At 39.9% G+C, this 14,038-nt stretch overlaps 1 protein-coding gene across 1 annotated transcript in view; it reads right to left on the bottom strand.

The window, feature by feature from the left end:
- Positions 1 to 7,427: 7,427 nt before the first annotated feature.
- Positions 7,428 to 14,038, bottom strand: part of LOC306776500 (lysine-specific demethylase 4A-like) — a 40,817-nt gene continuing 34,206 nt past the window's right edge. Inside the window, exons 21-22 of the mRNA XM_079267211.1 lie at positions 11,035 to 11,127; positions 7,428 to 10,872 (exon numbers count right to left, since the gene is read on the bottom strand). Coding sequence (XP_079123337.1) covers positions 10,732 to 10,872; positions 11,035 to 11,127 — 234 coding nt within the window. The 3' untranslated portion in view covers positions 7,428 to 10,731. The remainder of the gene's footprint in view (positions 10,873 to 11,034; positions 11,128 to 14,038) is intronic.

The following is a 14,038-nucleotide window of genomic DNA, read 5'->3' as shown; positions in this document are numbered from 1 at the left end:
CAGTGGTGATCACTGTGTGTCTTTATTAGTTATTATATTATTAGTTGCTGTTATTAAGTACAGTGGTGATCACTGTGTGTCTTTATTAGTTATTATATTATTAGTTACTGTTATTAAGTACAGTGGTGATCACTGTGTCTTTATTAGTTATTATATTATTAGTTACTGTTATTAAGTACAGTGGTGATCACTGTGTGTCTTTATTAGTTATTAGTGTTATTAGTTACTGTTATTAAGTACAGTGGTGATCACTGTGTGTCTTTATTAGTTATTAGTGTTATTAGTTACGGTTATTAAGTACAGTGGTGATCACTGTGTGTCTTTATTAGTTATTATATTATTAGTTACTGTTATTAAGTACAGTGGTGATCACTGTGTGTCTTTATTAGTTATTATATTATTAGTTGCTGTTATTAAGTACAGTGGTGATCACTGTGTGTCTTTATTAGTTATTATATTATTAGTTGCTGTTATTAAGTACAGTGGTGATCACTGTGTGTCTTTATTAGTTATTATATTATTAGTTACTGTTATTAAGTACAGTGGTGATCACTGTGTGTCTTTATTAGTTATTATATTATTAGTTACTGTTATTAAGTACAGTGGTGATCACTGTGTCTTTATTAGTTATTATATTATTAGTTACTGTTATTAAGTACAGTGGTGATCACTGTGTGTCTTTATTAGTTATTAGTGTTATTAGTTACTGTTATTAAGTACAGTGGTGATCACTGTGTGTCTTTATTAGTTATTAGTGTTATTAGTTACGGTTATTAAGTACAGTGGTGATCACTGTGTGTCTTTATTAGTTATTATATTATTAGTTACTGTTATTAAGTACAGTGGTGATCACTGTGTGTCTTTATTAGTTATTATATTATTAGTTGCTGTTATTAAGTACAGTGGTGATCACTGTGTGTCTTTATTAGTTATTATATTATTAGTTGCTGTTATTAAGTACAGTGGTGATCACTGTGTGTCTTTATTAGTTATATTATTAGTTGCTGTTATTAAGTACAGTGGTGATCACTGTGTGTCTTTATTAGTTATTATATTATTAGTTACTGTTATTAAGTACAGTGGTGATCACTGTGTCTTTATTAGTTATTATATTATTAGTTACTGTTATTAAGTACAGTGGTGATCACTGTGTGTCTTTATTAGTTATTAGTGTTATTAGTTACTGTTATTAAGTACAGTGGTGATCACTGTGTGTCTTTATTAGTTATTAGTGTTATTAGTTACGGTTATTAAGTACAGTGGTGATCACTGTGTGTCTTTATTAGTTATTATATTATTAGTTACTGTTATTAAGTACAGTGGTGATCACTGTGTGTCTTTATTAGTTATTATATTATTAGTTGCTGTTATTAAGTACAGTGGTGATCACTGTGTGTCTTTATTAGTTATTATATTATTAGTTGCTGTTATTAAGTACAGTGGTGATCACTGTGTGTCTTTATTAGTTATTATATTATTAGTTGCTGTTATTAAGTACAGTGGTGATCACTGTGTGTCTTTATTAGTTATTATATTATTAGTTGCTGTTATTAAGTACAGTGGTGATCACTGTGTGTCTTTATTAGTTATTATATTATTAGTTGCTGTTATTAAGTACAGTGGTGATCACTGTGTGTCCTTCTCTCTTGTGCCGAGAAAAGCAACAGGACCCAACCCTCTGACCCTCCCCAGAGTGGCCCCTCCCACGACACAAAGTCCTGACAGCCAAGATGCGCTGTCCACCACCAGCTCCCCGGAGGAACTCTCCCAGGAGGATCTCACAGTTCCTGGGGACCGAGATGCAGACAACGCATCCCACACAAGCGGGAATAGGGGCCCGGTGTCACTCACCCCTGGTGGGGGGAACAGACTCCAGACTGCAGTACAGACCCTACTGGGCCGCACACCTGGGGACGTCACCACGCCACAGGGACCCGGACCCTGTCATCCCACCAGACACCTGACATCATCCAGAAAGACACACGACTGGATCCTCTACATGAAGGAAAAATGTATCATAATTGGTGACTCAAATGTCAACAGATTTCCCGCATATGACGTCACAGGACTGCAGGTCGACGGCTTCCCGGGAGCCATCCTGGAAAACGCCAGGACCACAGGACCAGTGGAGAAAATCATCCTCGCCTTCGGCCTGAACAACAGAGTGCAGAAATCCAAGGAGACTGCAGTCAAACAGCTGCAGAGAACATTGAGAATGTGTAAGCTCAAGTTTCCTCTTGCACAGGTACTGGTCCCACAAGTCAATTTCTCCCCCGGCCTCCCTCTACAGGAAAGACGGCGGCTGACTCACCTGAACACCCACATTGCCGCCCTGGAGAACAACATCCCAACAGTGCAGGAGGAGGAATTCAGGACGGACCACAACCACATCCATTGGACACCTCGAACAGCAAAGGTCATCTTTAATCACTGGTGTAGTCATCTTGGTTTAAACTAGAGGTCCCCACTAACCTACCTGCTAAGGAGGGGGACAAAACAGTTATCAATTTGGCCACAAATTTCAGATGCACCGCTAACCAACTTTCTCTCCTTAATAAAGGATTGAGTTTTATCCCCACTAAAGGCACTAATGAGGACATCAAATTACAAGCTAGATTTGACTTGCAACAGTATCACAGGAGACTGAAATTAGCAGCCTATTATGAGGACTCACCTGAAACAACCGGATTAAGATTCATTCGTAAATCTAACTGGTCTCACCCACAATCAGTAATCCCCCAAGAGATAGTTAAAATTATCAGGGCGGACACAAAGTACTTCCAAGAGTACTTCACTAATCACCAGACACCTCCAAATTTGACCCCTCAAGAATATCTGGCCCTATTGGAATTAACAAAAAACAAAAGATTAGTCATTAAACCAGCGGATAAAGGCAGCTCAATTGTAATTATGGACAGAGAACAGTACTTATGGGAGGGGTACAGACAATTGAATGATCCGAAATATTATGTCAAATTAGACAAACCTATCTATTTGGAAACAATACCGATGGTGAACAAAATCCTAACTTCTCTCAATCTAAAGGGTTTCATAAATAAAAAACAACAGTATTATCTGATGGGGGACAATGAACCCAGAGCCAGAATATTTTATATGCTGCCAAAAATCCATAAGGATACTGCAAAGTGGAGCATACCACACATCATTCCTCCGGGGAGACCTATAGTCTCAGACTGCAATAGTGAGACATATTATACAGCAGAATACTTGGACTATTTTCTCAATCCACTCTCAATTATACATCCAAGCTACATCAAAGATACGTATCACTTTGTAAACCTGGTGAAAGAACTAACTATTCCGGAAGAGGCTATTCTATTTACCATCGATATCGACAGCTTGTACACAAATATAGATATGAAGGAGGGCATGCAAGCCATAAAAAATATCTTTCAAAAAAATCCCAACAAGCACAGACCAGACAAGGAGCTATTGCAACTCCTAGAAATTAATCTTATGAGAAACGACTTTGTTTTCAACCAAGATATCTTTCTGCAGATCAAGGGAACAGCTATGGGTAAGAAATTCGCTCCAGCATACGCAAACATCTTCATGGCAGAGTGGGAAGAATCAGCCCTCAAGGCCTGCACACTGAGACCACTGCATTACTACAGGTTTCTAGACGACATCTGGGGAATATGGCAACATTCCAGAGAAGAATTTGACACATTTCTCAATACTCTACATAATCACAGAGAATCTATAACAATTAAATCCACACATAGCATCACAACAGTTGATTTTTTGGACACAACCACGTATAAAGGAGAAAAATTCAAAGAAAAAAACACACTGGACGTTAAGGTCTTCTTTAAAGAAACAGACACACATGCTCTACTTTTCAAGACCAGTTTCCACCCCAAACATACATATGCAGGACTCATAAAGTCACAACTACTTAGATTCCACAGGATTTGCACCAGGTCTGAAGACTTCCACAAAGCAGTCAAAATCTTGTTCACGGCTTTGTCCACCAGGGGGTACTCCAGGACCTTCTGTAGAAACTGCTACAGGACATTTCTGGAAACTAAACCAATCATGGTCACTAGTAATATTCCGCTGATCACCAGGTTTTCACCATCCACCAGGGAGCTAGCCAATAAATGTAAGAAAAACTTCCAGAGAATCACCACAGGGACAAATATTCTACAAAATCATAGTATTCTTCCTGCATACAGGAGAAATAAAAATGTAAAAGATCTCCTCGTGAGGGCCAAATTAGGATCTGCCTCGGTCCCTATAATTAATAAATCAGAGACCTTCTTTAAACACAAACAGTGGATACAGAACCAAAATACACAAGAAATTTTTCAAATTAAGACGAGGGGGAATCTGAAAACCACAAATTGTGTTTATTTAATTTACTGTACAACATGCAAGTTGCAATATGTGGGAGAAACGGGTAACTCAGTCTCCACCAGGTTTACCCAACACAGATACAATATCATTAGGAAGAAAAAGACAGACACACACCTGGTGAAACACTTTATAGCACATGGCTGGGACTCACTCAGGACCACTGTGATAGAATACAACACAGGATGGAATGTGTCACAAAGGAGAAACAAGGAGAGAGTCTGGATCGCCAGATTAGGCACCAGAGCACCGGGGGGCCTCAATGAGGGCTGAGGGTTCCTGGGTTGGGCGGGTTATGTGACAGTGCATCGGCAAACCCATTGCTTTACGGCAGTGGGCTAGCCAAAACAATCGATTTTCCTAACCCTAACCCGCTGGCGGTTGCTCTGCTGTTTTTAATAAAATAAAATAAAATTGTTTAATTGTTTTTTTATTTCTTAGGGTTTTTTTTAAAGCCTTTTTAAAAGGACAGCCCCCTTGTGCCAGTGCCCCTCGTGGCCCTCTTAGGAGGGCCCCGCTCCCAATTAAACCTAACCCCTAACCCTGAATCCCAGCACATGGGTCGCAAGTGTAGATTCTGTCAGATGGAACTGAAGCAGGATCCAAACAGTCCTCACATTCACACGGGGTTCCCTGGAGTAACAGGGAAGTACATTTACAGCCCGGGTAAAGTATTTTCCTCTGACAAAGATCAGGGCATGGAGAAAAAATAAAAAAAAAGAGACGGGTGGTTGAAAAGGGAAAGTAAGAGGAAGAAAAGGGGTGTTTTGTCGTGTATATGTCTTGGCTCTTTGCTATAACGACACTAGTTTTATGATATACATTATTATATTTGCCGTACATATTTGTGTTGTGTATTTGTGACCTTGCATTATGGGCTCTGTGTTCAATCAGCAGAGGATGTACTTCCTGAGGCAGCTGAAGAAATTCAACCTGCCAAAGACAATGATGGTGCATTTCTACACAGCCATCATTGAGTCCATCCTCTGCTCCTCCATCACCGTCTGGTACGCTGCAGCCACAGCCAAGGACAAGGGCAGACTCATCATTCGCTCTGCTGAGAGGGTGATTGGCTGCAACCTGCCGTCCCTCCAGGACTTGTTCACTTCAAGAACCCTGAAGCGAGCAAGAAGGATAGTTAAATGTTATTTGATCGTTCATGTTATTGTTTATTGTTGAATGTTATGCACCTTCCGCCACGACAAATTCCTTGCAGGTGAAAACTTGCTTGGCAATAAACGGTTCTGATTCTGAATATTTACTGCCCCTGTGGAGAACAAGTCGTTCCAGCAGAGCACTCAAGCACAAAGTCAAGAAGCCTCTGGGCAGAGGAAAAGACTGGTGTCAACAGTCGACGATTTCAAGGATTTCGTTTGATATCAATTATTGTCCCCTCAATATTTACTGTCCCTGGTGTGTTTAATAAATATGTTTCATTCACTCATGTTTACATTTCTCATCAATAAGTGAATCATTGTAGTGAACAGTAAAAACTGCAATATAATAGGTCAGGTACTTGATAATCTGTCTGCCACTACAATCGAGTGATGATCAGTAAACAGCATCCGTGGTTCGACTCCTGAGAGAACCCTTAATTGTTAAAGTCTCACCAGCTTCTGAGAAGGAGAGTAAATACAAAATATTCTCTTTTTATTGTTGTATGAATTAATAAAAGCGACAACTCGGGTCCTGTCCTGCCTTCAATTCATACAATACACCCACTTCTTCTAATGACTGAGGCTAAATATTTCAGGTCCATTGCTTCCTTTTATCAATTTGCAATTTCCCATAATGCACCCTTCCTTTTGATGGAAAGACATTTTCTTTCAAAGTTTAATTCAAACAAATGACAGTTTGGTTCCGATAATTCCAAAATCAGCAACTATGACCCATTTGCCAACACAACATATCACATAAATACCAATTTTCTGCTAATATTGCCATTTTTCCATTCATCCTTCAATTACATGAAGTTTGCCAGTGCCGTATGCTGAACACCATGTTCCCACCTCCAAACTTCACTGTTGGCTTGGTGTTTTTGGGGTGATGTGCAGTGCCATTTGACCTCCAAACATGCTATGTATTACGGCATCCGAAGAGTTAAATTTTGCTCTCATCTGACCAGACTCTATTCTCCCAGTATTCCACAGGCTTGTCTAAATGTGCAGCAAACTTTAAACGAGCTTCAACATGCTTTTTCTCCAGCAGTGGAGTCTTGCGTGGTGAGCGTGCATTACTTGTCGTTTTCTTTGAAACAATTGTACCTGCTCATTCCAGGTATTTCTGAAGCTCTCCACAAGTGGTCCTTGACTCTTGGACGACTCTTCTGATAATTATTTTTCACTCTGTCAGAAATCTTGCGAGGACCACCTGGTCGTGGCCGGTTTATGGTGAAATGATGTTCCTTCCACTTCCGGATTATGGCCCCAACAGTTCTCACTGGAACATTCAGGAGTTTAGAAATCCTTCTGTAACCAATGCCATCAGTATACTTTGCAACAATAAGGTTGCGACGGTCTTGAGACAGCTCTTTGCTTTTACCCGTCATGAGATGTTTCTTGTGGGACACCTTGGTAACGAGACACCTCTCTATAGGCCATCAGTTGGGACTGAACCAGCTGATATTCATTTGCACTGACAAGGGGCAGGATTGGTTTCTAACTACTGATAGATTTCAGCTGGTGTCTTGGCTTTCCATGCCTATTTGCACATCCCTTTCTTCATGCGTTTGATACTTTTTCCCTGTGTCCTTCCATTGTATTACACATAACTTAATTCATTCGTTTGGCTTTCTTTGTTTGTGTGGATTACTTGGGTTGCTGACATCTGGTGAAAATGTCATGTCAATAGCACCTTTAGAAATACATTTACTGAGTTAAATTCTTATTTTACCCGCTGTATGTTCTTCAGTTATGGCCAAAGATGTGTTTTTAGGTCACAGTGACTTTTGACACTTTTGAAATTCTAATATGTTCACAATTGAGACCAAGTTGACAATTGTGGCAAAATCAAAAGAAATTCAGAATGAAGACAAGCAAATAGCACTGAAGCAAATTTCTTTACTGAAATGAACAAATTCATTTTACAAATAGCTTCAGTTCTTTCTCTTCAGGAGGAGACGAGAACAGACGGCTCTTCTCCTGGGTCAACGGGTAACATCTCAAAATAGACTACATGACATTTACACTGTGAAAGACACACATAGAACATGTTTCACAAAACAACGCAATAAAATAGAATAGAAACCCCCCACAACTCTGTTGATACTCTATGAATAAAATAAATGTATTCTCCACTGGACTGATGGAAGTAGGCAGCGGCCAACTGTTCCTCTGTCCGCAGTGGCAACAACGAGTTCACAGGTAAATGATGACATTCGAAGGCCACCATGTCCCGGTAACTAGTGCAATGTGACCAATGAGCTTGAGGGGCGCGCAATCCGTAAGACATTTTATAAACTTACGATCAACATTGGAAAACTTTTTTTTCTTTTACAAATAAGCAATGGCAGCGAAAAAAAATAATATTTATATGTCCTCAAAAACTGGACTTAAATAAAAGTGCGATGCACAACTTTCAGTAGGAGAGTGTTCAATTGGGTGGACAAAGGGCATACAAAATCTGAATGGGTTCTTTAAAATTTGTCTATATACTGTAGAAAAAATAGAACATACATCAACAACCTCAACGTCCGCAGTGTTGTGTAATGCAGGGGTGGACTTCTCAAAGCACCTTAATAAATAGGCTGGTAAAAACAAGCTCTACTAAATGAAATGTAAAGGAATGCAGATCATTGTTATTGTTAAAGAGGAGGCATCAGTGGATTAAATGGCATTGCTCCTACTTAAAGAAATATTCCATCCATATATTATTCATATGTTTTGTATCAATTTGTCACAATCATGTCGTCCGGAATGCTGCGGTAAATGTTTCTACTCGCAAGAGTGAGAAGTTGTAGGGGAATTCTTTCAAACAACAAAACTATTCAGTAAAAAACTTTAAAATTGTTAACGTAAAGTCTGCAGCATTCCACTCTGGAGCTCAGTATGTCTAAAATAGGACTGTTCCGATGTAAAGAAAGGTCTTTCATTGTGTTTCAAGTAGATAATCAATATCCATTGGGAGCAGACCCTAGAAATAGAATTGGATTAAAATGGACATTGTACTGTTTTCCATGGTTATTCGATTAGTATAAAAGAAAATGGCGATTTTTGTGAGTTATTATGGTGAAACACGCCAGTGAGGCTGTAAAGCAGGGGTCTCAAACTCAAGGCCCGCGGGCCAAATACGGCCCGCCACGTCATTTTATGTGGCCCGCGAATCCGCCAGCAAAAAAGAAAAAAAGAAAAAAAAGAAAAGTTAATTAAATTTAAAAATAAATAATTAAAAATTACACTTGATAATAAAAATATCCCCGTAGTCGAAATGATGAGATAGAAAGTGGAAGTTATGAGACAAAGTCAAAATGATGAGATAAACAGTCATAGAAGCAGCTCTTTGGCTGGTTACCCTACATGTGAAATGGAAATGTGTTGTGAGTACATTGAATACTTTACAACACATGAAATACTTCACGTGGGATTGTGCAAACGCACCCTTGAAAGGATTTTAAGCTTTGAACAAAGTTATTGTCATAACTTGTTGATTTTTGTCTTTGTTATTTTCTTTAATAGTTTGATCTTTGATAGAGTAATGTGGGTTTATTAACCCTAAAGTAAAATGATTCAAGTTATAACAGAAATGTGCTTAAATATATTTTTACATTTATATAACTGCATGTACAATATGTTTACACTTGAATAAACAATAATCAAATGCAGAGAGTTATTTACCAATATGTTCAGTTACATTTACGCTGTCTTACATTCACAGCCGGCCCTTTGTAGTCAGTGACGCTGATGTGGCCCAGAGAGAAGATGAGTTTGAGACCCCTGCTGTAAAGTGTTGTCGCAGTTTTCCGGGAAGAGAGCGGACGCAGCTCCAAACACGAATGTCTGGCTAGTTAGCTAGTTAGCTTGTCTTTCTCCAGAAAGAGACGGGCAGTGACCCGCTGTTCTGCTCATTTTCTGTAACCAGTGGTGGAACTACCAAACAAGCTGACTCGACAGCCGTCCGCTAGTTAGCTGACTAGCTAATTCCATCATACTTTAATGCTACACGTATCTGTTGATAGCATTGTGTTTCCTATGCTGTGACAGGAGAGTGTGGATGAAGCATTAAGTTGTTGAATATTACTTATTGATTTTTGTAAAGTTACTACTCCACTGCTCGTCTTAGTCGTTACTGCAAAACCTCACCTCAGTGAGTCCACCACTTGCAATAAGTAGGTTTAGTTCATGCGGACGTTGATGACTCTGACCATCCTGCTACATTGATTTGAATGGGAATGTCTGTTCTACTCCTATTCTATTGTAATGGAGTAGACAGGGCAAAAGACAGTGTGTAGCCAATTTAGCCTAGCGAGCTAATAGTAATCCACCAATATAGTACTACACATTTAGGGTCCTGCATTATTCTGGCCTTGTCTTGGAGAGGGGCCCTTTGTTAATATTTAGCTTTGAGGACTTAATTATTTTAAATGATCACATGGTGCATATGCATAAATAAAGTTGTTTCATCAAATTAGCATGGCAGATGGAGCCTCCTCAGAATACGGAGCCTGGCGGGTAACTTCTTTAGAGCTGAATGGTGAGTCAATTAATCAGTTAAGTCAAACAAAAAGAAAATGAATAAACATTTTTTGTTTTAGTCTTTTTCTTTTCCAAGCAAAAAAGAGGAATCAAGGAATAATTGCAATTAGAATGTTAATTTATTCAGCCATGTGAAGGCACAACTTTAGTAAGTTTCCTTAAATAAATCAGAACCACCATTGATACCGGTCAGGCTCCGTATCATAGCCACTAATGGCAGCAGGAAAGAAATAAGACGAAGAAGATGTTCTCTTTAAACTGAAGTAAGTCTGTGGTAATTGAAATGTTTACTTAGGAGCAATTCATTTAACATTAAAATGCTACTTTTTTGAACAAATGCCATTCTTTGTATTGTTTCCTACTTCTGTGTCCTGCCGGGGTTGGACCTCAGCCTACTGCACTGTGTACGCAATCCGATGGAAAGAAAACTGAAATGGCAAATCCTGCTGTTTCTTTGATCGCAGACAAACCAAATCAAAACTCGTGTTTGAATTAACAAAGATTGATGAATGAGAAGAAAAAAGGAGAATAGTCCAAAGCAGGTCCTGAAGGAAGCTACACTCTCAGTGGCTAGCTGCTATGTTAAGGTAACAGTGAGCACAGTTCATTCTGTCAGTGCTGGTGGTGTGTGTGTGTGTGTGTGTGTGCGGACAGGGAGCGATGGCTACTCCATGATGGTTCTGTAAATCACAGGCTCTATGTAGTCCCCTCTGTAGCGCGAGTTGATCACTCTTTGCCTCTTTGACTGCTTGATGATCTCCTTCTCTTCAAAGATTCCGTCAAATCTCATGTCTGATGCTTTAGACTGCAGAGACAAACACAAGACCGCATGGCGTCTTTTCAATGTCTTTCATTGGTTTTACACATTTCATGTTCCAGCTCATTCTTTGTTCACTGAAGACAGGATTTGAAAGCTATATATTAGGTGGATTAAAGAATCCATGTGTAAGGTTTGGCTGGCACTTACCAGTCTGGATTTGACTCTCTTGGGGAGTTCCTCATCCAGAGAGTAGACGTCATCTCTCTTGGCCGTTAGCTGCGACCCATCCTCAAATTCCACCTGCACTCACGAAACGCAGCAAACAATGTCAGGATTATTTCACACATCGTCCCTTAAAACCTCTATAGCCCTCGCCCTATTTTTAGGCCTCTGCTCGAAAATAGCATACCCATACCTTTTAGACTGTAGATCTGGAACTACAAGGTCTATTTTAATAATTTTGATGGTATAATACATGTAAAACTTGTGAGTGTTTTTCACATGTGTAAATATTGTGTATATGTTACTGGTTAATAGTGAATGAAGATGGCACACAGCTCAAATTGAAAAGTTTCAGTTTCGCCTGAAAAAAAAGCACTTTTATTGAACTTTACTTTTGAAATAATGCCTAGTGAACCCTAAAATCACTCCACAGTCATAGCACAACAGGTTTGTGGTCTGTCCGAGCTAATTTTACTGAGCAGGCCAGCATAAAATGAGGTCTGAGTACAGAATTTCAAGCAAAATTCTGATTTTCGGAACCAGATTTTGTGCTGCTCTATTCTAATTGTACATACTATATAACTACATATTAACTATATATTCACTTGCTTTATCACTAAGAGTGTTCAATACATCGTAATAAAGCAGTTTGCAACAATTTTCAGTCATGTTCAGTTATTTCCAGATGTCAGATGTCTCATCCTTGAAAAACATCTGCTGTGACTCAGTGTCTATGTGGGATTTTTAAGGCCTGTGATTGGTGGATTTAGTCGTATGACACGTTGTTAGGTCCGGAATAGTCCATTGAAACCGTCAGGGGTGTTATTTGGAACGTTGAGGGCGATTAGTCAGTAAAAATCTTGATAAGGTGGGCTCGACCCCCATGCGAAAAATAGGTTGGTCCAGGCGAAAGATCAGTCCTATTTTCGCATGGAACGTCTCAGCGCATTGATTTCAACGCAGGCAGGGAGACCAGGAAATGAAGTACAGCGCTGCAGCAACTTTCAATGGATTAACTGTATTTTTCCGGACAAAAATCGCCAAAAGGTATGGAGATTTTAAATTTTATTTCCGGAGAGCAGTGTGAGGTTTCTTGGCATTTAGTCCGATAAGTTTGAATGCTTTGTCTGAGGTCAGTTTGGACACGCTGGGTTACGCCGTATCGAGCCCTCATGCGGAATGATGTATCCTTCCGCCTTAGTCGAAGCCGGATTTGTGATGAAAGATGAATTTTCGGGTGCATAGCTGGCGGATTTTTTGGACAAAAATCCTGATATTGTGATAAATCTTCTAGTGTATTGAATTAGTTTGTGTATAACTGTGTATAATTGCGTAAAATGACTTGCATGATGATTTTGCCCAGACTATTTTTTTTATCCGATAATTTACATGTCTGGACCATTTTTCATATTTCTTGATGAAAAGTCCATTTGGACCTTCGGTACCGGTACTCGAACCCCAAATGGGACTAATAAGGGGCTATTAAATTGCTGTGAAAATCTTTCATTTCAGTCCTGCGCCTTTCCCCACATGACGTGGCAATGCTGGCATAGATGCGGGCAAGGGACAGTCAAGCAGATGGTGGTAATGCAGCGCTCGTGAATGACGAATGCCATAACACTCAACAGAAGAAGAAGATGGGGCAAGGCAGTGGCGTCCTGGCCATCTGGCATACTGGGACAAATCCCAGTGCAGCCCAGCTGCATCGGTGGGCCGTCAAAGAGGTCCTGTCTGTCTGTCTCTGCCATAGACTGCATATAAGAAGTGGACGTGGTCATCGTGACCCCACCCATTGGTTTGTGGACTGATGTTATGAAGCCTCGAGTTTGGCGTTTTTACCATCACCATATTGCATTACGGCCGACGTCATGTTGGTTTTTTGCAACCGATGAACAGAAGTTACCATATTTGGAATGTGCAGGAGTGATTTAGAGACGCCGTGTACGTCTCTGGTAGAGACAGCGACCTGTCAATCACAGTAAGCCCCGCCCTAAAGCATCCCCTGCTTTATGGTCTGTTTGACGCTAAATGGACCATCATTTACCAAATGAACAAAAGTGCACTGCGTGCATGTTCCAGGACTGAGCTCACTGGCCAATCACAAACCTGCGCTTACATCCTAGCATCCGCCGGAGCCTACTGCTTCGCTACGGTTGCTGCTGTAATACGGTGGATACATTTTTTTGAGTATCACAAAGCCCGAAAAAGGACTTGCTTCTTGAACATCATTTATGAGGATTGAAATAAAATTGCATTCCTCCCCCCAAATGTAACTGGCTGTTGTATATACTGTGCGTATGTAATCAACCTTCACCGACCCAACATCATCAGCGGATTAGTTTGCTCGCTCCATGTGAAAGCGATAGATGTAACCTCTTTACGTTCTTGTCCCTGCAACATTACTGTTAATAACTCAGCCATACTGCCGGTTCCCCTCAAGTGTTCAGAGGTCTTTAGGTGGGAAACTGCAAGAGCAGATTCCCATGAATACCTCTCCCTGCTCCCATTCACACTTGCAGCACATTCCCAAAATGTTCAGGAACATTTTGGGAATGGGCTGCATGTGTGAATGGGACTTAATAAAAGAATGTGAATATCCCCTTTCAATTACAAATCAGTCATGTTGCAGTTTACATCCATGTCTGTCCAAAATGTCATCACTTCATCATTTTATCTTGTTACACATTTGTGTGAAATTGTCATACATAGAATATGGATTCTTGTGTTATGGGCAAAAATGTGTTTAGTGAGGTCACAGTGATCTTTGACCACCAAAATCAGTTCATCTTTGAGTCTATGTGAACATAATGCCTCTGGCCACAATTGCAGCAGGAGCGGAGACAAAGAAGAAAGGATAGACTGGAAAAGAAGACAGCATCCAAAATGACACCACAACTTAAGACCAACAGTGTTACTTGATGCCAATAAAGCCATTTGACGTTAATTGAAAGTCCTTTAAAAGACTGCAATGATTCTGCCTGGACAGGGC

Source organism: Melanostigma gelatinosum, assembly GCF_949748355.1.
Source record: "Melanostigma gelatinosum genome assembly, chromosome: 4".
Taxonomy (NCBI): Eukaryota; Metazoa; Chordata; class Actinopteri; order Perciformes; family Zoarcidae; genus Melanostigma; species Melanostigma gelatinosum.
The sequence above is the reverse complement of the archived record's forward strand: the minus strand, read 5'-3'. Positions and strand labels throughout refer to the sequence as shown.